General features: G+C 43.2%; 3 protein-coding genes and 1 pseudogene across 6 annotated transcripts; 1 reads left to right on the top strand and 3 right to left on the bottom strand.

Annotated features, from left to right (window-relative positions):
- Window positions 1–112: 112 nt before the first annotated feature.
- Window positions 113–5,882, top strand: LOC311143056 (delta(14)-sterol reductase TM7SF2-like). 3 transcript variants are annotated; one of them, XM_084178862.1, is made up of 11 exons: window positions 113–157; window positions 542–609; window positions 795–991; window positions 1,099–1,153; window positions 3,076–3,270; window positions 3,383–3,486; window positions 3,587–3,706; window positions 3,930–4,098; window positions 4,215–4,295; window positions 4,628–4,750; window positions 4,896–5,882. In XM_084178862.1, exons 2-11 carry the CDS (start codon window positions 552–554, stop codon window positions 5,054–5,056), a joined length of 1,263 nt encoding a protein of 420 aa, XP_084034988.1. In that variant the 5' UTR covers window positions 113–157; window positions 542–551; the 3' UTR covers window positions 5,057–5,882. The 3 variants fall into 3 exon arrangements, with proteins under 3 accessions (XP_084034988.1, XP_084034990.1, XP_084034989.1); XM_084178864.1 differs by having other exon boundaries at window positions 133–366; XM_084178863.1 differs by lacking the exon at window positions 113–157 and adding an exon at window positions 357–399.
- LOC311143057 (zinc finger HIT domain-containing protein 2-like) lies at window positions 5,870–6,742 on the bottom strand (annotated as a pseudogene). Its single transcript has one exon. The product of its transcript is annotated as a zinc finger HIT domain-containing protein 2-like (transcript).
- Window positions 6,743–9,188: 2,446 nt separating this feature from the next.
- Window positions 9,189–11,326, bottom strand: mrpl49 (mitochondrial ribosomal protein L49). The gene is made up of 4 exons (XM_084177915.1): window positions 11,197–11,326; window positions 10,789–10,939; window positions 9,909–10,033; window positions 9,189–9,698 (listed from the first exon to the last, which is right to left on the bottom strand). The coding sequence occupies exons 1-4, from the start codon at window positions 11,305–11,307 to the stop codon at window positions 9,552–9,554; spliced, it is 534 nt and encodes a 177-aa protein (XP_084034041.1). The 5' UTR covers window positions 11,308–11,326; the 3' UTR covers window positions 9,189–9,551.
- Window positions 11,327–21,754: 10,428 nt separating this feature from the next.
- On the bottom strand, window positions 21,755–23,218 carry LOC311143144 (ubiquinol-cytochrome-c reductase complex assembly factor 3-like; the record flags this gene model as incomplete). The annotated part of the gene is made up of 2 exons (XM_084178940.1): window positions 21,755–21,884; window positions 23,115–23,218. The coding sequence occupies 2 exons, from the start codon at window positions 23,216–23,218 to the stop codon at window positions 21,755–21,757; spliced, it is 234 nt and encodes a 77-aa protein (XP_084035066.1).
- Window positions 23,219–26,051: the final 2,833 nt, after the last annotated feature.

Below are 26,051 nucleotides of genomic sequence, written 5' to 3'. Positions count from 1 at the left end.
CGCTCCCCTCTCCATGCTCTTCTGATGACCATGGCTTAATCTCATTGGTTTAGAGATGGGTCATGTTCAGGGGGGTAGCTTTGGGGCGGTTCTACGCACGCGTTCTTATCGTCGCACTGTACTTGTAGTTTGGAGTATGGATACATGAGGAATACAGGTGAGTGAAGCTATAAATTATGCGATGATGGAAAAAACCTTAAATATTGTTGGTTTACGTCCAACGCAAAACTGTTCTCTTTAGCTGTTATCTATTAAAGCGCATGTAATTGTTTTTCTGTGATATAACCTGTCTGTTGTATTGCCTGTCTATATTGTGTAATTCAACCGAATCGTATCATGACGCTGGAGAAGAGCTATATTGGCTGAGTTATGTTTTTATTTTTCAACATCAACAACAAAGTATGACATTATAGTAGTAGTCACTGGTCTATACTAGTCCAGATGCATTCAGAGAATCTGAGATAAAGGTCTTTATTGCTGCCTATACACATTTCTCTTTAGCATACACTCTACCAGTGTCCTCCTTTTAACATTTTCACAGGAGACAGATAATGAAGCTCAACAAACAAAAATCCCCACAAGCAGAAAAGGAATTTGGAGGGACTTTGGGTGAGTCAAATATTGTTTGCTTTATTAAAAGGAATTTGGAGGGACTTTGGGTGAGTCAAATATTGTTTGCTTTATTAAAAAGAAAACACATTTTGTATGTTTAGTTAAAATAGGCATATTGCAATCCCATCTCCCACCCACTCTCTTCTCTACTAACTTCACTTCCTTCCTCTTCTCCCTTGAAGGTGCCACCTGCATCCCTGTCTTCCTGCCCCTGACGGTGCTTTACCTGCTGTGTGTATGTCGCTCCCCTGCGGCCAGTGTGCTCCAGTGGCCCCCTGTCCTGCCCCCCACAGACCAGCTATGGGACCCCCTGGCCCCTGTTCTCATACTGGGCTGGATGGCCCTCCAGAGCTTCCTTTACCTGCTGCCTATGGGGAAGGTGAGACAAGTTGTTAATTATGAATACCTTTTAGTTCTGGAGTCCTTGTCTATTGACTATGTTGTCATGTGAGGTTTGGCTGATACACATATCTGTCTTACCTGCAGGTGTCTGAGGGGATGGTGCTAAAAGATGGATCGAGACTCAAGTACCCCATAAACGGTATTGTAGGGTTGGCGGGTGAAGCAATAATGCTTTGAAGTAGTGTGTTGCAATGTCAATGTGTATAGTTTCAATTTTAGGCAGGTTTGATTGAGCTGGGTGGGAGGAGTTAACTGGTTATGTTTTCCTTTTATCTACTGCAGGTGTCATTGACCTTGAGCTAAGCAGGCCATTAGTCCACACTGATTTATCTTGTTGCAAGCTACTCAGTCCAAACTCAACTATGATTCCCTCTCCAAACTAATTATCTCTTGTTGTATCTATCCCTCTCTCCTGCTCCCCCACCCTTTCTAGCTGTTTCTACAGTGAGGGGAAAAAAGTATTTGATCCCCTGCTGATTTTGTACGTTTGCCCACTGACAAAGACATGATCAGTCTATAATTTTAATGGTAGGTTTATTTGAACAGTGAGAGACAGAATAACAACAAACAAAAATCCAGAAAAACGCATGTCAAAAATGTTATAAATTAATTTGCATTTTAATGAGGGAAATAAGTATCTGACCCCTCTGCAAAACATGACTTAGTACTTGGTGGCAAAACCCTTGTTGGCAATCATAGAGGTCAGACGTTTCTTGTAGTTGGCCACCAGGTTTGCACACATCTCAGGAGGGATTTTGTTCCACTCCTCTTTGCAGATTTTCTCCAAGTCATTAAGGTTTCGAGGCTGACGTTTGGCAACTCGAACCTTCAGCTCCCTCCACAGATTTTCTATGGGATTAAGGTCTGGAGACTGGCTAGGCCACTCCAGGACCTTAATGTGCTTCTTCTTGAGCCACTCCTTTATTGCATTGGCCATGTGTTTTGGGTCATTGTCATGCTGGAATACCCATCCACGACCCATTTTCAATGCCCTGGCTGAGGGAAGGAGGTTCTCACCCAAGATTTGACGGTACATGGCCCCGTCCATCGTCCCTTTGATGCGGTGAAGTTGTCCTGTCCCCTTAGCAGAAAAACACCCCCAAAGCATAATGTTTCCACCTCCATGTTTGACGGTGGGGATGGTGTTCTTGGGGTCATAGGCAGCATTCCTCCTCCTCCAAACACGTTGAGTTGATGCCAAAGAGCTCCATTTTGGTCTCATCTGACCACAACACTTTCATCCAGTTCTCCTCTGAATCATTCAGATGTTCATTGGCAAACTTCAGACGGGCCTGTATATGTGCTTTCTTGAGCAGGGGGACCTTGCGGGCGCTGCAGGATTTCAGTCCTTCATGGCGTAGTGTGTTACCAATTGTTTTCTTGGTGACTATGGTCCCAGCTGCCTTGAGATCATTGACAAGATCCTCCTGTGTAGTTCTGGGCTGATTCCTCACCGTTCTCATGATCATTGCAACTCCACGAGGTGAGATCTTGCATGGAGCCCCAGGCCGAGGGAGATTGACAGTTATTTTGTGTTTCTTCCATTTGCAAATAATCGCACCAACTGTGGTCACCTTCTCATCAAGCTGCTTGACGATGGTCTTGTAGCCCATTCCAGCCTTGTGTAGGTCTACAATCTTGTCCCTGACATCCTTGGAGAGCTCTTTGGTCTTGGCCATGGTGGAGAGTTTGGAATCTGATTGATTGATTGCTTCCGTGGACAGGTGTCTTTTATACAGGTAACAAGCTGAGATTAGGAGCACCCTAATCTCAGCTCGTTACCTGTATAAAAGATACCTGGGAGCCAGAAATCTTTCTGATTGAGAGGGGGTCAAATACTTATTTCCCTCATTAAAATGCAAATCAATTTATAACATTTTTGACATGCGTTTTTCTGGATTTTGTTGTTGTTATTCTGTCTCTCACTGTTCAAATAAACCTACCATTAAAATGATAGACTGATCATTTATTTGTCAGTGGGCAAACGTACAAAATCAGCAGGGGATCAAATACTTTTTTCCCCCTCACTGTATGTTTCTCTGTTTTGCTCTCCCTCTACAGGTTTTCATGCCCTTTGCGTCACAGCTGTGCTGTTGACATTGTCACTATGGCTGGGGATGCCTCTGGGGTATCTATTTGAACTGTTGTTGCCCCTGGCAGTGTGTGCTATTGGGGTGTCATTCCTCCTCTCCCTCTACCTCTACATATGCTCCTTCTGGGCCCCTCACCATGCCCTTGCCCAGGGGGGAAACACAGGTAAGGGTGGTGCAGGATTAGGGAAGTAACGTAAAATATCAAGTAACCAACATACATAAAAATGCATTAGAGGTTTTCCTGTATAGGCTCACGCCTGCTATATCTCACACAGGAAACCCCCTGTATGATTTCTTTATCGGACGAGAGCTGAACCCACGGATTGGAAGCTTTGATCTGAAATATTTTTGTGAGCTGAGACCAGGTCTGATTGGCTGGGTGAGTGGAAATGGAGCAAGGGTGACTAGATTATATAAAGTAAAATATAATTGTGTTGATATATAAAAAAATCTGATCCAACATACTCTCTTCCAATTAGGTGGTGATTAACCTTGGGATGCTGATGAAAGAGGTGGAGCTACGGGACTCCGCTTCCCTGGCCATGATACTGGTCAACAGCTTCCAGCTGCTCTACGTGGCAGATGCTCTGTGGAATGAGGTGAGTGGACAGTCCACAGGAATAGCTAGGAAATAACAGTGGTGGAACAGTGGTATACCATCGGTAACAGAGTGACCTCTAATGAGGATGCCAATTTAATTTATTGTGGTGTTACTCTGCGGAATGTATCATTGAGACCTAAAATTCATTTCTGAAGTGTTGTATGTTTCATTTGACAGTGGAATATGTTTTCTTGACTGATGCTCTCTCTGTGATGTTGCAGGAGGCTGTGCTGACCACCATGGACATAGTGCATGATGGCTTTGGGTTTATGTTAGTCTTTGGGGACCTGGCCTGGGTTCCCTTTACCTACGGCCTGCAGGCTGCCTTCCTGGTGGTGCACCCACAGTCCCTTAGTCCTCTGGGAGCCACGGCTATAGTCACATTGAATGGTAAATCAAGTTTCTAGATGTGGGGTGGGGAAGTGTGCATTCTTCTTCATTTAATCTATTGTTATATTGTATGTACCCTTATTAATGGAATGTATTTTATCTCTTCCTGTCATTAGGTGCTGGGTATTATATCTTCAGAAAATCGAACTCCCAGAAGAACCAATTCAGACGGGACCCTACGCATCCCAGTGTTGCAAGTCAGTATTCAACTTCTTGATTCGATTTCTGATGTCTCCTGGCATGGCAACTTCCACATGTTTTTAGTTTTGAATTAATATACTTAAATCAGTTTAACAGTTTTGAGAGGATAGATAGAATTGGGCACTCTCTCTGGCGCAATCTTTATTACTGGCTGTTTTCCATAATGGATCAAAGTGCATAATGAATACAGTGGACGGTAGGAGGCACCAGAGTACAATCTGGCCCCAACAGAAAGAGCAGATGGAGTGTGAATAATTTGCAATCTGATCTCTCTCAAATGACGGCCAAAACTAAAGAAAAAAAGTATAATCTTCCCCTGTGCCTGTAGACCTGGAGACTATTGCCACAGCAACTGGGAAGCGCCTTTTGGTGTCTGGCTGGTGGGGCCTCGTCCGCCATCCTAACTACCTAGGAGACCTTCTCATGGCCCTGGCATGGTCCCTGCCATGTGGTAAGTAGAGATCAAATACATAAGATCCTCTCTGCATCCAGCCGGCACATGTCCATAACCAGTGGCTGTACCTGAATAGTCAACATAATTTTGTCAGTGCTACTGACAGTATTCAGATTCCCATGTACTGTATGTCTTTTTCCAGGATTCAACCATCTTCTTCCTTACTTTTATGTTGTGTACTTCACTGTCCTGCTGATTCACCGAGAGGCACGTGACGAAAGGCACTGCAGGGCCAAGTATGGCCTGGCATGGGACACCTACTGCAGACGCGTGCCCTACAGGATCTTACCCTATATCTACTGAGCTAAGCTCTACAGAAGCAGTCGGGGCATAGCCGGGGCCCAGTCGGGGCATAGCCGGGGCCCGGGAGCATGCAAGGGATGTGCACTGCATATGATAGCCAGCTGTGTTGTATAAAGTGCACTTTCTGAACCTCAGACTACACTGAACAAAAACGACTGAAATGCTGTCTTTTCTCTGTCATAAAGAATATGTACTTTATAAGGGATTACTGTGGAGAAAATGGCACTTCTGACTGGATAAACTGGTCTGACAAGCTGACACTTTGGCCCAGCAGCTTTACCAGTTGTTCACAGTAGTGATGTCTTTCTAGTGAGTCTCAAACACGATCAATCTTGAGCATTAGCTTTCGTACTAATCTTTCCTTTCTTCCTCAAGATTGGACACTATGGGCCGGTTTCCCAGACACAGATTGAACCTAGTCCTGGGCTAAAAAGCATGCTCAATTGGGAATCTCCATTAAAAGTGCTTTTTAGCCCAGGAGTAGGCTTAATCTGTGTCCAGGAAACCAACCCTATACTTTATTTAAAATGATTAGTCAGTGGCAGGTCTGGAAACAGTGCTGAACAGATTAGTCACATTTCAGTAACTGTGTGATGTATTAGTAGCACTGATCTGAAAGATATTCAAATTATCATCATGACAATTTACATGTATTGAAATTAAGGTCATGTTAGACTTCATTGAGAGTGAATGAGTGTTAGCCTATTTCTTTAGTTTACATTAACTTTATTGCATAACTTTGTTGTGAATTTTTACCAAAAAAAACATGTCTCAATAGTCATTGCAGTCAGAATAAATGTTTACAAAATGGTATACAAACAAATAATACCAGTCTGGCCCTGAATTTGAATTGAAAATAAGATAGGTAAATGAGTCTCTTTATTAAATGTTATAGAATACCAAAACATTCTCAATCTATTTCTTCAATCAACACACCCTTTGCTTTTCTTCTTCCGTTCTTCTTCTTCTCCAAAGCACTCCTCGCATCCTCCCTCTTCCTGTGCTCTCTCCATAACCCAGCGGCCAGTCTTCTCACCTCCTGGGTATTGTCAGACACCCAAGCTTGAAAGAAGTCACATTTCTTCCCAGCCAGGAAATACTTCTTTCTCACATCCCCTTCATCTCCCCCTTTGGGAAGAGCTGCCCTGGCCTGGGATAGCGCCGTACGGCATTGGCTCAAAGCTGCCTAGCAGTATCCAACAACATCCTGCTTACTTCTCCAAGTCAGAATATGAGCCACGGATTCCACAGCCCTGGCCGGGGCGCTGGGGTCCTCTCGGTCAAAGTAACCCCCGGACAAAATGGCTGCCTCCCCTCCCTGAAGTGCCTCCCGAAGGGAGCTGAACACCCTGCCTGAGCTCAGGACCTCGGACACAGTCAGAACCATCTGGCAGAACTCCTGAGTTAGGTCTGACTCGATGTCACCATTGATCAGGCGTAGGGCGAAGGTGTAGCCAAACAGAGCATTGACCAAGCCATAGCGAATGAGGGGATGGATGGATGGGAAGACCAGGAGCTCAGAGGTGGGATTTTGTCATTGACTGGAGGCACATTAGAGGTTGATTTTGTCATTGAATGGAGGCACATTAGAGGTTGATTTTGTCATTGAATGGAGGCACATTAGAGGTTGATTTTGTCATTGAATGGAGGCACATTAGAGGTTGATTTTGTCCCCTTGGCCTTGCTCACCTCCTTTCTGCAGTTACCCTTTCTCTGTCCCTGCTCTTTCACTGATTTAGCCACACAAGTCCTTCCCAGAATCCTTGACTTCGATATCCGCGATGACCACAATTAGACTTTGACTCTTTCTTCACAACTGGAAGAGCATGCCCCTTCTGTCCTTTATCATCTGTCTTCACTGCTTGTCTTGTACTGCTCCCTTCCTGTCCTGCTGCATCTCCTCCAGTAGCACCATCAGGGCTTTTTCCCCCTCCTCGTGCTGCTCCCACCAGGGTCTCCACAGGGGGACCAGAGCTCCTACAGCCCCACCCTTTACCAGATTCCTAAACCTCCTTCTCCTGGCTGCTCAACAGGTCCCACAGTGCTACCTCAGAGAAAGCATTGATATTCAGCCCAGAGAGCCTGTCAGCCAAACCCAGCTCCTCACCGTCTTCAACCCCCTCATCCATGTCTCCAATATTTGCAGCCACCACCTGCGCCGCTAATTCATCCTCGTCTCCTAACTCTGAGTTCGGTTAAAATGTATTTTATCTCCTGCACACTCACTTCCCCAGATGGCTGAATCTCTGCTAACCTGGAGAGGAGCTCTAAAACCTGTGCTCTTTCCTTTGTCTCCTCACTACCTCCCATTTCCTCCTCTCCATCCCTCCCTCTGCCCCATGTTTCAGCCTAAACAGAATATCCTGTATCTTCTTCCTCCGCATCTCCCATGTCTTTCAGCTCCTATAAAAGAGATTCCTTATAATATTCAACTGAGCACACGGAATGATTTGTAGTCCGGTAGCATTCCAGGCCACAGTTAGGTTCATTGCATCGTGGACAGGTATAGCAAGAGTGGTTGGATAAGCACAGCCTGCACACTTTGTGGTATCTGTATGATAAGCACCTCCATTCTCTTTCCCAGCAGCTGGTGTCAGAAATTCACTGTTGGTTCCTCTGGCAGGAAGCTCAATTCCATCTCTAGTGAGTCTCAGACTCTGTGTCAGTCCATTCGGTGCAGTGGTGCTCTTCCCTTGGTCCAATGTCAGTCAGTAATTTCCTCACAGATGGAAGGATTCTCTAAGTATTGGATTCATTATTTTGTGTGGGCAAATTAGTTTCTACTTCTCATTGCATGCGGATGTAATAATGTTTAATGAAAAGATTAATGTCCAATTTGCCTGAAAGGAAAGACAGATTTTTGAATCCGAGTATACTCACAGCATTCAATGTCAGACATAACTTGGTTCACTAGGGCCGTACCTTCGATGTCTTCTCAGTATATCATCAGACATATACGTCGATATGGTACAGTAATTCTAATTTGATCGACGTTTTATCAACCTCAAACTGTCAAAGAATTAAACGTGTGAGACTAAACTTTGGAGAAACTCCTACCGTAAATTGTTTGTTTGTCGCAATTGGATGACGTATATCCATCGTTAAACGATCGCAAAAACCAATAACTAGCGGATATTGAAGATGCATTACGAAATGGGGTGCATTTCAAAGTCACAAGCTATGTTTTCATTCACTTGGCCATTGATTTTTTGTCGACATTTACAAAGTTCGCATAGAAAATAGACGAGGCAATTGCCTGCTAGGGTGCGTTTCCATTTAACTATCTTGGGTTGATAAAAACAGCTGGACGTAATGTTACACCTATATATATATTTTAAAAAAACTTTTCGGAAAAACCTAGTTTTAATTAAAATGTAGTGGTTGAAGTGTTTCCATCACCCATTTAGGAAAATTTCACATTAACAAATTGGCGACAGCCTGTATGCCCGTCCACCTATCTGTTTTATGTCTCGGGTAGCCAGCATGGATAGAATGCAATAATTGACTAATATTTGCCATATTCTAATAGTTTTCATGTGGCAAAGATCGCCACGGGTCCATGCTGTGGTAGAACTTACACTCCTTGGATGGTGAAACTTTTCAGCCAACCAGGAAAGCAAGGCCAAGCAATTCAGGCATTCTTGAAAGTCTGGATATATTATTTGTATAGTTGAAAAAACAAGTTATAGTTCAAGATTGGTCGTGCAAGTAGTAGGTATTTGGAATTAAATGTCAAGTGGAGCTTATAGTGAGGCTACGTGTTGACATCACGTGCTCCACGTACCTTCAAACGTATTCGGCAATCATCACTAGTCGAAAAACACCTTCAATCATCATTTGTCGCAATAAAGAAAGTTGGACATAAGAAAATTCCACCCGTCGAACGGATACAAATATTATCGATCTTCAGAAAATTTATCCAATATCTGCCGCGACCATTTTGCGACATTGCTTTCGTCGAATATACCCTGGCCAATGGAAACCTGCCTACATAAACATCACAGTATCGTTTGGAATACTTCCCTCAAGTATAATTTCCTATATAAAAAAAAGCCACCAACAGCAATGAAAAATATGTAATACACCAAATCGTAAATTAATTTGTCAGTATTAACTACACCACTAAAACAGGTCATATTGTGGTATTATTTTATAGCAATAAAACGCGTGAATCAAATATCAAACTTACAACTGATATTGTTCCTGTGGATATCAAATAAAAATAGAGTAAATAAAGCAGAACCCCCCCCCCCATATGAAATGGCCATTTAATAATTCAATTTTCAAGTATGCTTATCAGCTGAGCTTAAGTTGTTACATACAAACAAATATAATTGACATGGAGCACATCTACATAAATAAACAACAGTCTCTTAATTATCCATTCTATTTCAATACAGGATGCATTTCAAATTGTTGGGTTTCATGTAGAAAAGTATGCACTCTTTTTCTCTGACAACTTCTGCGACAGTTTACCCCCTCGCCAGCGGTCCAGTTAGAATCCCTTCTTCACCAGCCACTCCTTCAGCTCTGTATCAAAGTGACCTTTGACCCGAAGTGTCATGGTCACCTCATTGACCTGTGTTGGCAGGTCTTTGCCAGTAAGCTGTTGCAGGTACTCCTTAACATCCTTCTCAAGAGCCTGACAGGAGAAAGTAGCACCATTAATCAGGAGGAAACAATTGCACATTGACAGGAAAACATAACATTCTACCCAGGGTTTGCTAGATAAATCCAAAAGCTCTTATACTTCAACTCTGGTTTCCAGTCAGTCATCCTTACTGATCTACAATTCCGCAGAAGTTTCAAAAATGTTTTGACAGAAGAACCATAGAAATTATGTCTCACTCACCCAGATGTCCCCTTCAACCTTGCGTACAAGGGTTGTCTTGCGGCTGCCATGGGTGAGGTCAGTGTAGACAGGAACATTGTGCATTCGGGAGCGACGGATCATGTATGGCAAAGCAGGAGGCACCTCTATAACATTTTGGGTTAAAGGGGGTGAGGAAAAGATGGAAAAAACATTTAATTGAGGTTAATTAACCATAAAGTAAATAGCACCTGATAGGTTAGTCATTGATCATGACTCAGTTCCATTACATTACACTTAAGAGTCATTGGACAAAGGTGTCTTCTGTACAAGGGCGTTTTGTTAAGAGCCCTGACGCTCGGTCTGAACATTAACATGCATTGCTTGCGGTATGGTTTTGGAAGCATAAGGACCTTATCTTTCATATCACCGAAAAATATACTGTCGGCTGCAACTGTGATAAAGCCGGTTAAAACAGTGTATAGCAAGTGTGTATTTTGCATTTGTGAAATTATTTTTATGAAAGTAAAGTGCTTTACGTTTCTAGAACCATATCGCAATTGAGAATCGATTCTCGTTTTGGAGTATTTGGCTGTTTTGGCTGTCAGTCAGTCCACCTCTGAAAATAACAAGGTCCTTGGACCTTAAGGAGTGATGGTAACACTAGGCTCCTTAAGAGTACATCTTGGGCTACTGATAGGTGTGTTTGCTGAAACTATGAGAGCCTGTGTCTATGAGACTATAAACTACTGTAAGTGTTGGTAGACAAATCATGTTCATTAGTACAGTAGCGTGAAACAACTCAACAACAAATTGAAACGCAATAAAGGTATTTGAAGAAGTTAAATCAGTGTGAGAAACCAAACCATTGCTCTCCATTTGCCTTTAAAAACCAAAGAAAACATAAGGTGTCAAGCTTCACCTGATGGAGGAGTCCAGCCAGATGGGGAAGGACCGTCATGTTTAGGGGGAATGGGCACTCGTGAAGGTGGGATCAGTCGTTCCACAAATTTGTATTCTTCTGTAGATTGTAATATGCCAGTATTTGTTTCTCCAGCTGAGCTACACAATGTCTGTTTTTGAAGGGGAAGAGACAGGGATAAATGTATTATAGCATGCTCATGATAACTCATTCTTGGAAAAAAACACATAAACCATCCCAGTTCCACACATTACGTATTGCTCGACTTTGACACGAGCTAGTTAGCATCTTTGATTGCATGCTAGCTAGCTAATGTTTGTTACTTCGATTTGAACATGATTTTACCAACATTTCGGCCATGTAAATAATTTTTTGAATGAAGATATGGGTATCAAATAGCCAACTCACTCGTAACCGTATCGTAGTATTTGGAATCCTTGCTGTGTGGTCGTACAGATTGAAACTTGCCCTAAATCCTCTGCATAACATTGCGGATCTGTGTATGAAGGAGAGCGACATGTTTCTTTCGACCACCACACGTGGGAGGGATCAGAGAATACTACGTCATAGGTATGCGCACTTCCTTTTCATTCTTAGTCAAGACCTGTGACAGCAAGGTCCATTTTAAAGTAGTTCATTTTCTTCTTCACGATTGGCTGATCCCTCCTGATGACCCAGTTGGACAGGACTCCTGATCCCTCCTGATGACCCAGTTGGACAGGACTCCAACAGGGTTACCAGGAGGGATCAGCCAATGAATTTCGAAGTCCCACCAGTTGACTACATTAAAATCTGTTAAAATTATAGAAATTCTCAATGCGCTGCCCATTCTAATATGGCCTTTTGGTCCAGACGAAAGGTGGCACGCTTGTTGCACTGCGACTGCGAGACATTGGTGAGATATAAAATAAATGTAAGTTCTGTGTTGTAACATAAACTACATGACCAAAAGTATGTGGACACCTGCTCGTGGAACATCTCATTCCAAAATCATGGGCATTAATATGGAGTTGGTCCCCCCTTTGCTGATAACAACCTCCACTCTTCTTGTATCTTGTGCACGTGACAAATAAACTTTTATTTTATTTGACTAGCCAGAGTCTCAGGAGAATAACATTTTATATTTCCTGTCAACTTCAATGTCAACAAAGACAACTTTTTAAATAGGCAATATTTAAAATGTAATGAAACTTTCGAGTTCCATTGTTACTAGTACACTATACAAAAGTATGTGGAAACCCCTTCAAATTAGTGGATTCGGCTATTTCAGCCAAACCGTTGCTGACCAGGTGTGTAAAATCGATCACACAGCCATGCAATCTCCATAGACACACATTGGCAGTAGAATGGCCTTACTGAAGAGCTCAGTGACATTCAACGTGGCACTGTCATAGGATGCCACCTTTCCAACAAGTCAGTTTTCAAATTTCTGCCCTGCTAGAGCTGCCCCGGTCAACTGTAAGTGCTGTTATTATGAAGTGGAAACGTCTAGGAGCAACAACGGCTCAGCTGGGACCGCCGAGTGTTAAAGCGCGTAGCGTGTAAAAATCGTCTGTCCTCGTTTGCAACCCTCACTACCGAGGTCCAAACTGCCTCTGGAATCAAGGTCAGCACAAGAACTGTTAGTGTTTGTCAGGAGCTTCATGAAATGGGTTTCCATGGCCGAGCAGCCGCACACAAACTTAAAATCACCATGCGCAATGCCAAGCGTTGGCTGGAGTGGTGTAAAGCTCGCCGCTATTGGACTCTGGAGCAGTGGAAACACGTTCTCTGGAGTGATATATCACGCTTCACCATCTGGCAGTCCGACGGACAAATCTGGGTTTGGCAGATGCCAGGAGAACGCTACCTGCCCGAATGCATAGTGCCAACTGTAAAGTTTGGAGGAGGAATAATGGTCTGGGGCTGTTTTTCATGGTTCAGGCTAGGCCCCTTAGTTCCAGTGAAAGGAAATCTTAACGCTACAGCATACAATGACATTCTAGACGATTCTGTGCTTCTAACTTTGTGGCAACAGTTTGGGGAAGGCCCTTCCCTGTTTCAGCATGACAATGCCCCCCATGAACAAAGCGAGGTCCATACAGAAATGGTTTGTCGAGATTGGTGTGGAAGAACTTGACTGGCCTGCACAGAGCCCTGACCTCAACCCCATCGAACACCTTTGGGATGAATTGGAACACCGACTGTGAGCCAGGCCTAATCGCCCAACATCAGTGCCCAGCCTCACTAATGCTCTTGTGGCTGAATGGAAGCAAGTCCCCGCAGCAATGTTCCAACATCTAGTGGAAGGCCTTCCTAGAAGAGTGGAGGCTGTTATAGCAATAAAGGGGGGACCAACTCCATATTAATTCCCATGATTTTGGAATGATATGTTCGACGAGCAGGTGTCCACATACTTATGGTCATGTAGTTTAACTTATTACTTCGATGTGATGGTTATTATATCAATATTTGCGCATAAAGGCGTTTCCACCGCCATTTCTAGCATAATACATTTTACCGACACAAAAAGATCCCACCATGTCGAACGAACAAATTGTCTGTCGGCATTTCATGTTTCCATCAGCCCGGTAGCAACTTTTTTCATGCATCAGGTAAATCATCCGCATGAAATGGTTGGATGGAAAACTGGTTATTGAAAACTGGTTATTGAAAACTGGTTATTGAAAAGTATTTAGCTCTTTGTTCTCTTCCCTTCTCCCCTAATATTGAGGCATTGGAAGGACTGTCCTGTGATGACCAGGTGGTGTACCTCTGCATGACGATGCTGTGATCAGGCAGTCTGCACTGGAGTTCAGCACACTTGAGGTTTCCACCAGACTGTTGGGAGGCAAGTGATCAATAATTAAAGCTAGTCCTTAATTGAAACAATAACCAAATGGACACCCCACCTCTGTTTTGGTTCAAAGCTGAGGGATGGGCCTGGAGAAATGTAACCACTCTCAAATTCATACAGAGCTATGGATGCAAGGACTGACCATCTACAGTATGATATACAAATTATAGTTTTAACCATGTTTTGAGGATATACAGTGTTTGTTTACATTTACATTGTTTACAAACATTGGATTAAAACAAGCTTACATTTTGGGTTCTGATGGGGTACCAGTTGAACTAAGCTCATGAAGCGCTGCAACCTGGTCTCAGAGCATTTCGTATTATTCTGTATGTAAATCCGAGACATTACATTTAGTATGAAATGTTACGTTTCGCATGAATTTGTGGATGTCCATCACCCTTTTCGTATGATATGTTACAAATTACAAATCGTATTAGATGTTACGAATTTGCAAAACGTACAATATGTTATGAATTTGCAAAACATATGATATGTTATGAATTCTAGCTAAGTGGCTAATGTTAGCTAGCTGGCTAACGTTAGCTAGGCTAGGGGTTAGGGTTAAGTTTAGGAGTTAGGTTAAAGGGTTCGGCCACCGATCCACCCAGAATAACCACCCTACTTTCGTTTTTGCCTTAAGTAACCATCTGTCTTATGTAACCATACCAAATGTAACATATCATATTAATTTGAGTGTCCCAGATTTACATTTACTATGTTACTTCTATGAGACCAGGCAGGGCATTTTATAAGTTATATTTTTCCAGAATCAATGGGTATATATCATTAATTTAAAAGTAAAAACATTGATGTAGCAACTAATGATCTAGCTTCAAACATTATTGAACATTAAAGTAAGTATGTGAAATGATTCAGGTCTGAGCCATTTGTTTGTGTACCATTATTTCATGATATTGTTTGGAGGGGTTTACTTTGATTCATCTTTTCCATTTCCTATCCCAATCCATGGCTCCTTGGCCAGAGCGTGAAATGTCAGGGGACAGACTCCCAAGGTGGGCTTTTGTGTTTAATAGAAATTAAATTAACTGCTAAAATGAATGTTGCATATTCAACATGACTTGCACTTCTGGCAAGTTTGCTTTGAAGACGCCACACTTCTGACCCTTTGTTTATAACCATGCTCACAGGTGCACAAGCAGGAGAAGAAGAACACTCAGTCTCCTGAGTGGCGCAGTGGTCTAAGACACTGCATCGCAGTGCTAGCTGTGCCACTAGAGATCCTGGTTCGAATCCAGGCTCTGTCGCAGCCAGCCGCGACCGGGAGACTCATGGGCGGCGCACAATTGGCCTAGCGTTGTCCAGGGTAGGGGAGGGAATGGCCGGCAGGGATGTAGCTCAGTTGATAGAGCATGGCGTTTGCAACGCCAGGGTTGTGGGTTCGATTCCCACGGGGGACCAGTTTGAAAAAAAAAAAAAAATACAAAAAAATATATATATGTATTCACTAACTGTAAGTCACTCTGGATAAGAGCGTCTGCTAAATGACTTAATTGTAAATGTAATTAAGACTGGTAGGCTAAAACAAAGATCCATATATAACAGGCGCTTTGTGAATGTGGTCCCAACGCCAACTCATAAAACTATTTCCCTCATAGCCTATCTGCTGTGTCTCATCACAGTCGAACATTGACATGACCATTCACACTGTGTGAGCAATGGACTTGAACCAAGTTCTGTCATTTGGAATTACATTTGGAATTGGGCTGATATTCGCTGTGATTAAATACAATAAAACTCAGTGAGGAAAGAAAATGGTACTCTGCACCGATTTGATCAAATCAAATTTTATTTGTCACATACACGTGTTTAGCAGATGTTATAGCGGGTGTAGCGAAATGCTTGTATTTCTAGCTCTGACAGTGCAGTAATATCTAACAAGTAATATCTAACAATTTCACAACATATACCCAATACACACAAAACTAGTAAGGAATGGGATTCAAGAATATATACATATATGGACAAGCAATGACAGAGCGGCATGGTCTAAGATACAGTAGAATATTATAGAATATAATGCAGTATATGAGATGAGTAGTGCAAGATATGTAAACATTATTAAAGTGACTAGTGTTCCATTTCTTAAAGTGGCCAGTGATTTCAATAGACAGCAGCAGCCTCTAATGTGCTAGTGATGGCTATTTAACAGTCTGATGGCCTTGAGATAGAAGCTGTTTTTCATTCTCTCGGTCCCAGCTTTGATGCACCTGTACTGACCTCGCCTTCTGGATGATAGCGAGGTGAACAGGCAGTGGCTCGGGTGGTTGATGTCCTTGATGATCTTTTTGTCCTTCCTGTGACATCAGGTGCTGTATGTGTCTTGGAGGGCGGATAGTTTGTCCCCGGTAATGCTTTCGGCAGACCGCACCACCCTGTGGAGAGCCCTGCGGTTGCGGGCGGTGCAGTTTTTTATTTTTATTTTTTTTATTTAACCTTTATTTAACCAGGTAAGCCAGTTGAGAACAGGTTCTCATTTACAACTGCGACCTGGCCAAGATAAAGCAAAGTAGTGCAATAAAAACAACACAGAGTTACATATGGGGTCAAAAACATAAAGTCAGAAATACAACAGAAAATATATATACAGTGTGTGCAAATGTAGCAAGTTATGGAGGTAAGGCAATAAATAGGCTATAGTGCAGAATAATTACAATAGTATTAACACTGGAATGCTAGATGTGCAAGAGATTATGTGCAAATAGAGATACTGGGGTGCAAAAGAGCAAAATAAATAACAATATAGGGATGAGGTAGTTGGGTGGGCTAATTTCAGATGGGCTGTGTACAGGTGCAGTGATCGGTAAGGTGCTCTGACAACTGATGCTTAAAGTTATTGAGGGAGATAAGAGTCTCCAGCTTCAGAGATTTTTGCAATTCGTTCCAGTCATTGGCAGCAGAGAACTGGAAGGAATGGCGGCCAAAGGAGGTGTTGGCTTTGGGAATGACCAGTGAGATATACCTGCTGGAGCGCAGACTACGGGTGGGTGCTGCTATGGTGACCAATGAGCTAAGATAAGGCGGGGATTTGCCTAGCAGTGATTTATAGATGGCCTGGAGCCAGTGGGTTTGACGACGAACATGTAGTGAGGACCAGCCAACAAGAGCGTACAGGTCACAGTGGTGGGTAGTGTATGGGGCTTTGGAGACAAAACGGATGGCACTGTGATAGACTACATCCAATTTGCTGAGTAGAGTGTTGGAGGCTATTTTGTAAATTACATCGCCGAAGTCAAGGATCGGTAGGATAGTCAGTTTTACGAGGGCATGTTTGGCAGCATGAGTGAAGGAGGCTTTATTGCGAAATAGGAAGCCGATTCTAGATTTAACTTTGGATTGGAGATTCTTTATGTGAGTCTGGAAGTTGAGTTTACAGTCTAACCAGACACCTAGGTATTTGTAGTTGTCCACATACTCTAGGTCAGACCCGTCGAGAGTGGTGATTCTAGTCTAGTTGCCGTACCAGGCTGTGATACAGCCCAACAGGATGCTCTCAGTTGTGCATCTGTAAACGTTTGTGAGGGTTTTAGGTGCTAAGCCTCCTGAGGTTGAAGAGGCTCTGTTGCGGCTTCTTCACCACACTGTCTGCATGGGTGGACCATTTCAGTTTGTCGGTGATGTGTACGCCAAGGAACTTGAAGCTTTACACCTTCTCCACTGCGGTCCCGTCGATGTGGATAGGGGGGTGCACCGTCTGCTGTTTCCTGAAGTCCACGATCATCTCCTTTGTTTTGTTGATATTGAATGAGAGGTTATTTTCCTGGCACCACACTCCCAGAGCTGATGGTTCTATTATATTGGGTGATTTGAGTAGTTGTATGACAGGCTGTCCTTCTGATCTTGGTTAATAACCAGAGATTAAATGGACTCTGGCATGAACACAAGGTAGTTAAAGTGCATATTCTCAATTGATTTAATGTATTGGACAATGTTTACAAGTCACACTGACAGATGATATGAGAATAGTCTTTGGCATGTTCTCATCCAGTATGCCAAGATCACTCTTATCTGCCAAAGTGATCTTGGATATGACCATGGTTCTATATCAGACAGGGAGGATGGCTTATACTTCAGCAGCTTCAAAAAACATTCTGACAGTAGGGCATCATCACGTCTTCCTGTGTGATTTCCCCACTGGATCAGTTATGACAACAATTCCCCAAGCAGCCAAACCTGAAACAAAAATATTGAGTTATGACTGCACCTCCAACACAAAGGCCATGTTCTTAAGCTTAATACTCTGTCATCATGTCTCGAGCTCTGAAAGGTAACGTTAGCCATGCTTCACCTGTGCAGTTGTGGTGGATCAGTTATTACTACTAAAAGACAGGAAAGACGAATACGTTTAGAAATACTGACAGTTACAAATATCAGTACTCACTTTTTGTGTGACATTTCCCATAGAGGTTGTCCCACCTTGGCGCATCACCTTTCGGGCGGCTAGGAACACATATCCAGCTCCTAACAGCAAACCTCCACCCTAGAGTATCCGACAACTCCAGCAGCTCCAAAACATTTGACCCGCAGCCGGTGATACTGGGTGACCCGCAGCCGGTGATACTGGGCCCGGTGGTGTGGGAGTGGGTACTGGCTCTGGTGTTGACATTGCCAAAGTCTATGGACGTAACGATATGCTAGCTAGCTTTATGATTACTACCAAGCAGCTAACTTGACAAATAACTATATTTGCTCTTTCCTAAAACGTACATTATACCTGCGACAGTTATAACTTAGATCCCATTATTCTAAGGCACTGCATGTGTTGTGCTTAAAAATTCAAGTAGCTCTGACAGCAACCTCTTGGTTTCCACTAGATTGCACAGCCACAAAGTCAAAATTGTTTATATCATAAAAACGTATGTGTTATAATGTTAATTTTTTTAATAGGCAGGGTTTATGATGACCCAACCTCTTTGACACAAATATACTTTTCTCAAACCAGAAATTGGTGCAACCGATAAAAGGGTCCCCATTCTTCTTCAGGTTTTATGGCGAACTACATGCAAAAATGTGTATTGTTGCCACCAACTGGACGGGGGTGAAACATTTTACAAAGGAAAAGTACATTCCACTAGGGGGAAGATAAAATGTACATTAATCCACACAAACTACAAAATAATTTATAAATAAATAATATAAACTCAGCAAAAAAAGAAACGTCCTCTCACTGTCAACTGTGTTTATTTTCAGCAAACTTAACATGTGTAAATATTTGTATGAACATAAGAAGATTTAACAACTGAGACATAAACTGAACAAGTTCCACAGACGTGACTAACAGAAATTGAATAATGGGTCAAAATCAAAAGTAACATTCAGTATCTGGTGTGGCCACCAGCTGCATAGATTTGCCAGTTCTTGCTGTGATATGTTACCCCACTCTTCCACCAAGGCACCTGCAAGTTCCTGGACATTTCTGGGGGGAATGGCCCTAGCTCTCACCAACCGATCCAACAGGTCCCAGACGAGCTTAATGGGATTGAGATCCAGGCTCTTCGCTGGCCATGGCAGAACACTGACATTCCTGTCTTGCAGGAAATCACGCACAAAACGAGCAGCATGGTTGGTGGCATTGTCATGCTGGAGGGTCATGTCAGGATGAGCCTGCAGGAAGGGTACCACATGAGGGAGGAGGATGTCTTCCCTGTAACGCACAGCGTTGAGATTGCCTGCAATGACAACAAGCTCAGTCTTTGATGCTGTGACACACCGCCCCAGACCATGACGGACCCTCCACCTCCAAATCGATCCCGCTCCAGAGTACAGACCTCGGTGTAACGCTCATTCCTTCGATGATAAACGCGAATCCGACCATCACCCCTGGTGAGACAAAACCGCGACTCGTCAGTGAAGAGCACTTTTTGCCAGTCCTGTCTGGTCCAGTGACGGTGGGTTTGTGCTCATAGGCGACGTTGTTGCTGGTGATGTCTGGTGTGGACCTGCCTTACAACAGGCCTACAAGCCATCAGTCCAGCCTCTCTCAGCCTATTGCGGACAGTCTGAGCACTGATGGAGGGATTGTGCGTTCCTGGTGTAACTCGGGCAGTTGTTGTTGCCATCCTGTACCTGTCCCGCAGGTGTGATGTTCGGATGTACCGATCCTGTGCAGGTGTTGTTACACGTGGTCTGCCACTGCGAGGACGATCAGCTGTCCATCCTGTCTCCCTGTAGCGCTGTCTTAGGCGTCTCACAGTACGGACATTGCAATTTATTGCCCTGGCCACATCTGCAGTCCTCATGCCTCCTTGCAGCATGCCTAAGGCACATTCACGCAGATGAGCAGGGACCCTGGGCATCTTTCTTTTGGTGTTTTTCAGAGTCAGTAGAAAGGCCTCTTTTAGTGTCCTAAGTTTTCATAACTGTGACCTTAATTGCCTACCGTCTGTAAGCTGTTAGTGTCTTAACGACCGTTCCACAGGTGCATGCTCATTAATTGTTTATGATTCATTGAACAAGCATGGGAAACAGTGTTTAAACCCTTTACAATGAAGATCTGGGAAGTTATTTGGATTTTTACAAATTATCCTGAAAAGGGGACGTTTCTTTTTTTTGCTGAGTTTATATATTCCTGCTCCTTCAGTCATTAAAAACCTCAAATTCCCTTCTCAGGCTCTGGGTCTTTCTTGACTTTTTTTCAACTTGCGCAGTGATGTTTACCACCATTGCTATAAAAACGACATTAAGAATTTCTGGGTCCTGTTGATATGCAGGCTGCGGTGTTTGTTGCAGTAATTCTACCATATTTGCACTACCATTGGACCTTCAAACCTTTTTACCCTTTTGACAGCCTCCACATAGGATACAGACTGAGCTGCCATGATTTTGGCAACCTCAATCACTTTCACCCTAATTGGGCTTTCCAAGGCTTCTTTTAGACAAAAGTCCATTCATCCTTATTTCCACCGCCATCAGATTTAAGCTCCATATCCGCTTCCACCATCGTGTCATCAAATGGTCTCCATGTTCACCACTTGTCCACTTCAAGTGATCAGAATTTAGGAATTCCAATGCAGTAGTTTTTTTCAATATCAAATAGTTTCTGGGTAACAATTAAGTAACTTACTGTGATTGTTTTCAATTAAAATGGTAAAAATTACAAAAATTAATTCTTAGCAAAGGGCATTTCTCAAGCAAAAATGTTGCTAGGACTGTCTTGGAGTGGTCTGAGTGGGGAGGGGAAAATGGAAAATGTGCTGTTATTGGCAGAGAGGTTTGAAACTCTTTCTTATTGGTCTATTAACAAATGTATCGCATGGTGATGTCACCATGGAAGGCCAAAACTCCATCCCACCAAAACAGGCTGAAATTTCAGGCAGTCTTTTCAAACAGCTCTTACACTAAAAGGGCATTATCATCATTTTCTACATTTCACAGTATTATTCCAACCTCAATAGTCTGGAAATATATATAAAACACAGAAAAATCACATTTATAATAATATGCCATTTAGCAGACGCTTTTATCCAAAGCGACTTACAGTCATGTGTGCATACATTTTTACGTATGGGTGGTCCCGGGGATCGAACCCACTACCTTGGCGTTACAAGCGCCATGCTCTACCAATTGAGCTACAGAGGACCACTATTTCACACATTTCTGACTGCACTGGGCCTTTAACATGTAAGCTTGATCATCATTTGAAAACGTTCCTCTATCCATGCAGTCTAATTACTATAAAAAGATGCAAGATAAATAATATAAACTAGCCAGGATTGTGTTTTACATTTTATTAACCATACAGTGTTGTGACCATATGCGCTTCAGATATTCAAAGTTTTGGCTGAATTATATACACAACATTCGTATAATAAATATGCTATGTTCCATTTTAACACAGCGTGTGTTCAAGTCATTGTGAGGTTTGGGGACCATTGTTTCTTATTCTCTCCACAATGTCTTATTCGGTGAAACAAACCACTTCCGCCCCTTAACATTCATACTTTAAGTACAAACATTTAGCGAACATAATCTTAACAGGATTAACGCTCAAGACTATAATCTGGCATGGGGAGGATTTTCCTAGTCACTGGTGCCAGTCTCCCGGTGTGTCATCTGTCATTTTCCCTTCACTTTGACTTGCAAATCAATTTGAAGACAGCATGATGAGCATTACCATTTCTGGGATCTAGGGCCCAATCCTCTGGCAATGTTGTCGTTGGTCTCTGCAGCTTCCTTCAGCACCTGCATCATGAGGCCGTTCCTCTTCCTTGACTCTTCCATTCTCAGCTTCGTGTAAATTCTGATGGTCAAAAAATAAATGAAAAATTGCAGGTGAATGTAAAGCTGCATGGGTTAGTTGTCACAGATAATGCAACAAATATTATTTCATGGAAGCGGACACCAAAACAAAGCAGGGTATAAGGTTCTTGGAGACTGTCAACTATGCTGCTGCTGGATTTTATTATTTCCCTTTTTGATCAGTTGGCTGACAGATTTACACATCACATCATGTCTCGTAGTTACCCCATCATAGACGCTAACTACCTTTAGCGCCTATTGACGATAGTATCTTCTGACCTGAGGGAGTTTTGTTAAGAGCCCCGACGCTTGCTCTAAACGTTAACACGCAGCGCTTGCGGTGTGGTTTTGGAAACATAAGGAAGGCATCTTTCATATCAGTGAAAAAATTTATAAAAAAAGATTACATTACTGCACAGCTTTTATAGGGTTAGGGTTCCCACACGGCCATATTTGCATTTTACAGCGCTTGTTTACAGAGAACAGACGGAAGACCGTTGACTACCTATGCTAATTAGCTATCTGCATCTCTAAATACCTGTGTGTAAACAGAAGACAGATGTTTTGTCACTGAAAAATACTGTCGGCTACAACTGTGTTAAAACAGTGTACAGTAAGTGTATATTTTGCCTTTGTGAAATAATTTTGGTGTGATATTTAAGTAGAGGGCTTTAAGTTTTTAGAAACGTACCACAATTGAGAATCGATTGACGTTTAGATGGAGTATTTGGCTGTTTTGGCAGCGAGAGCAAATTCGCCTCTAAACAGAACATGTAAGGTCCTTGGACTATAAGGAGTAACGTTAGGCTCCTTTCAGTACATTATTGGGCTAGTCTCATAGTGTAAATCAGACCAAGGAGGCCTTTTCAGCAGGAGGCAAATTCAGATTGTTGCAGATAGCAATGTAATTTAGACTGGACATGATTCCATGTTCCAATCCACATGATACATTTCTATCTGCACTTTCTATAATGTCTCTGGTGAGTGACATACTATACCATTCTATGCCCGCCTGGTGAATTAAGCAACAGTAGTAAGATACCCTACCTACTCCTGGACAAAGAGGCAAAGAGACAACCATACCCATGTCTAATAGGTTTTTGCACAAACAAATATAATGCCCAAATCATAAACATATGATTAAAAAGGACACGTAGTCCTTTGATCGGTTTAAAAAGTCAGTATTGTGTGGAAGTTAAGTATTTGATCGCAGCTTAACTTAAGCATTTACCTCTTCCTTTCTTCTCCTGGTTGAATCACTGACCACATTCCATATCCAATACCTACCACACCGACAAGCCCAGTAGAGATCAGGATAGTGCGTAGACCGCTCATTACGTTAAGTTAGTTGGTGTCCTCCTATAGACTGATTTAAGAGTATTTTCTCGATTATCAATCCACTGTTTTGTTTTGGTTGTGACTGTAAGCTAGTAAATTCATTCAGCGCTGCCCAATGTCCGCTTATGGGGCATTCTGTCTTCTTCAATGAGGTTTAACGGCAGTTGGCATCCAATAAATGTTGCATTACCGCCACTAACTAGTCTGGAATATAACTCCCTTATACTTTGCTTGAAAAAAATAATAACATAAAGAAATCAACAAATACCCTATCATCTAACCCTACACTCATTAAAAACCCACCACCCTACTCCACTAAATGTATCTAGTCGTACCTCAGGCCAACAGCCTGAAAGGACGGGACACCACCACTCAACACACCCTGTAACTCCTCTGACGTAAAATCTCGTACACCCAAGTACTTCTCTGCAGCTGCCACCACAACCTAAATTTTCTGTGACTTACTTTCCATCCTTGCAGTACAGTTGATAACCATTGCTATAAACGCTAAAAATCCAATCTTACTGAAGCATACTGTATATCACTTGTAGCCTATCCCTCCGTACTGGTACAGATCTTCTACTCACACCACTCCCCTCAGGATCCCCCCCCCCCCTTGAACCATCTTCCTCTACTTTCTTCACTGCCTCAGCATGACAACTTCTGCACTACTCTAACCCTGGTAACCTCAACCTGCCTCTCTCACCGGACATTTCTGATCCCCAGCCCCATGGGCACCCTTACAATTAACACATAGCGTTTCTTTCCCCAATGCTACACATACCTTTGTCTCATGCCCTTATGCACACTTCTCACACCTAGGAACTTCCCTCCTACACAATGCTGCCACATGCCCATAAGTTTGACACCTGTAACAATGGAATGTATTCGGTACAAAAACTTGTACGGGATAACTGATATATCCTAACATCACTTTGTCAGGCAAAGACAACATCAAAACTCAAAAGAACAGACAGCAACTCTGTTTCTCCACTCACACCACCCTGTCTGCGTCACACCAAACGACGAGCATCACAAACAATGGGAATCTTCCCCTTCAGTTGATCCACTTTCACATTTTCCAGCGCTACCCCAGTAATCACTCCTTTCAATAGCTCTCTTTTCTTGAGAGCAAAACAATTCACATCTCTTGTCCCCAGTCGTTTGACGCAGAGCGCCTGCTCCCGCTGACCAACAGAAACACAAACAATTATTACAAGACCACTTCGGGTTACCTTCACCTATTCCACAGCCCCTAACTCCATTTTCACCCACCCTGAAACCACTTCTTTTTTTTTTTTTTGGTAACATTTTATTGACACAATTTCATTTGAACAGCTCATATTTCTTACATCAGCATTTGTACACTTAATATGCATTAAAAACAGCATTGAATATTACTTTTACCAGTTTAAAAGTATGTGTTGTTTATTAAAACAATAAAAACAACCTAAGACAAAAGTACTTATTTAGAAAATATCCAATCTGTAAAAGCCATATGCACATATGATTAAAACAAGAGTAAACATTTTTAAGACATGAAATCATGTTAGAAAGTAACTTTGTTAAAAAAGCTGTCTTCGGTCCTTTGTGCAGGAACGGGGTGAGTCCTTATCAAACTCGCCTCCTCCTGCTCTTCTGAATCAACTCTGTTCCCATCCGTCGGGGCCCAGAGGAGATCCCTCCCCTTGGCATATCGCCCTAGGCGCAACAGCCTCTGTCAGGCCGTAGCCGCCGGGACCTTAGATGTTGTGGGTGACCCTTCGTTTGGGGTCGAGGTCCCCTTTTGTCCATACCACCCCTGGGCTTCCGTGGCTATTAAAGCCACTGCCTGGGGCGTCTCCACTCATTTCCCTACCAGCAGGTTGCGGGAGGACCACAGTGCATCCTTCAGACACGTGAGCGTGAGCCAGAGCTTGGTGAAGGCCTTCGGCCCACCCCATACAGCACGAGCTGAGGTGTTGGGTCCTCCCCTGCTGGCAGACACTGGGAGATCAGGGGGCCTGCTTCCTTCCACAGGTCCCTGGCGGCTCTGCACTCCCAAAGCAAGTGCCTCACCGACTCGTCCTGGCCATAGCCTGGTCAGGGGCACGCAGATGGCCTCACCATGCCCCGGGAGTGCATAACAGCCCTGACCGGGAGGATCTCATGGGCGACCATCCAGGACAGGTCCCGGTGCTGATTCAGCAGAGCAGGATGGGCCACGTTGCGCCAAACCGTTGTGGGCTCACCTATAGCAAGCCCGTGCACTGGACACACTGGTTCCCGTTCCTGCACAAGAGAGAGAAGAGAGCGGTGTTTAGTTAAAACCATTCTTCCAGTTGAAAATATCTTAATTTATGAGCTGGGCATAGTGTGTGGGGAGCTGGAAAGAGACTGGGGTTCGCAGGTCGACTCGGATCAGCTTCAGGGTCCTGAGGTAGGACCCCAGCCAGAACCTTGTGAGGGCCTGGGTCTTGTTGTTGACCGGGGAGGTGGCAAGAGTGAGGTGTAACGCTGTGTAATGGCTGCCCAGGAAGAAGTAGAGGTCAGGCAAGCCTTCCCCCCCTTGAACCTGGGCCTCTTCACCACCTCCCTACTCAGTCTCTCCCTCTTGCTTCCCCACAGGAAGTAAAACACCATCCGGTCCAGGGCTAAAAGCGTAGCTCGTGGTGGGATAAAAACAGAACTGATTAATAAAAGCACAGGTAAAATCACAGCCTTAATGATTAAAACCTTACCCTTAAAAGTCAGCTGTCGAAGTCCCCAAAAGCCTAGTCTCTGTTTCACTGTCCCTAAAATCAAATCTAATCTAATCAATTTTTATTTGCCACATGCGCCGAATACAACA

This window comes from Coregonus lavaretus, assembly GCF_964263955.1.
Source record: "Coregonus lavaretus genome assembly, chromosome: 15".
In the NCBI taxonomy this organism is placed as follows: Eukaryota; Metazoa; Chordata; class Actinopteri; order Salmoniformes; family Salmonidae; genus Coregonus; species Coregonus lavaretus.
The sequence above is the reverse complement of the archived record's forward strand: the minus strand, read 5'-3'. Positions and strand labels throughout refer to the sequence as shown.

Coding starts and splice junctions, on each gene's coding strand:
- LOC311143056 (XM_084178862.1), top strand. CDS start 552: ATGAAGCTCAACAAACAAAAATCCCCACAAGCAGAAAAGGAATTTGGA. Junction 992..1,098: donor ACCTGCTGCCTATGGGGAAG/GTGAGACAAGTT, acceptor TCTTACCTGCAG/GTGTCTGAGGGGATGGTGCT. Junction 4,099..4,214: donor GGCTATAGTCACATTGAATG/GTAAATCAAGTT, acceptor TCCTGTCATTAG/GTGCTGGGTATTATATCTTC.
- mrpl49 (XM_084177915.1), bottom strand. CDS start 11,307: ATGTCGCTCTCCTTCATACACAGATCCGCAATGTTATGCAGAGGATTT. Junction 10,940..11,196: donor ATACTACGATACGGTTACGA/GTGAGTTGGCTA, acceptor CTTCAAAAACAG/ACATTGTGTAGCTCAGCTGG. Junction 9,699..9,908: donor AGGTTGAAGGGGACATCTGG/GTGAGTGAGACA, acceptor TTCTCCTGTCAG/GCTCTTGAGAAGGATGTTAA.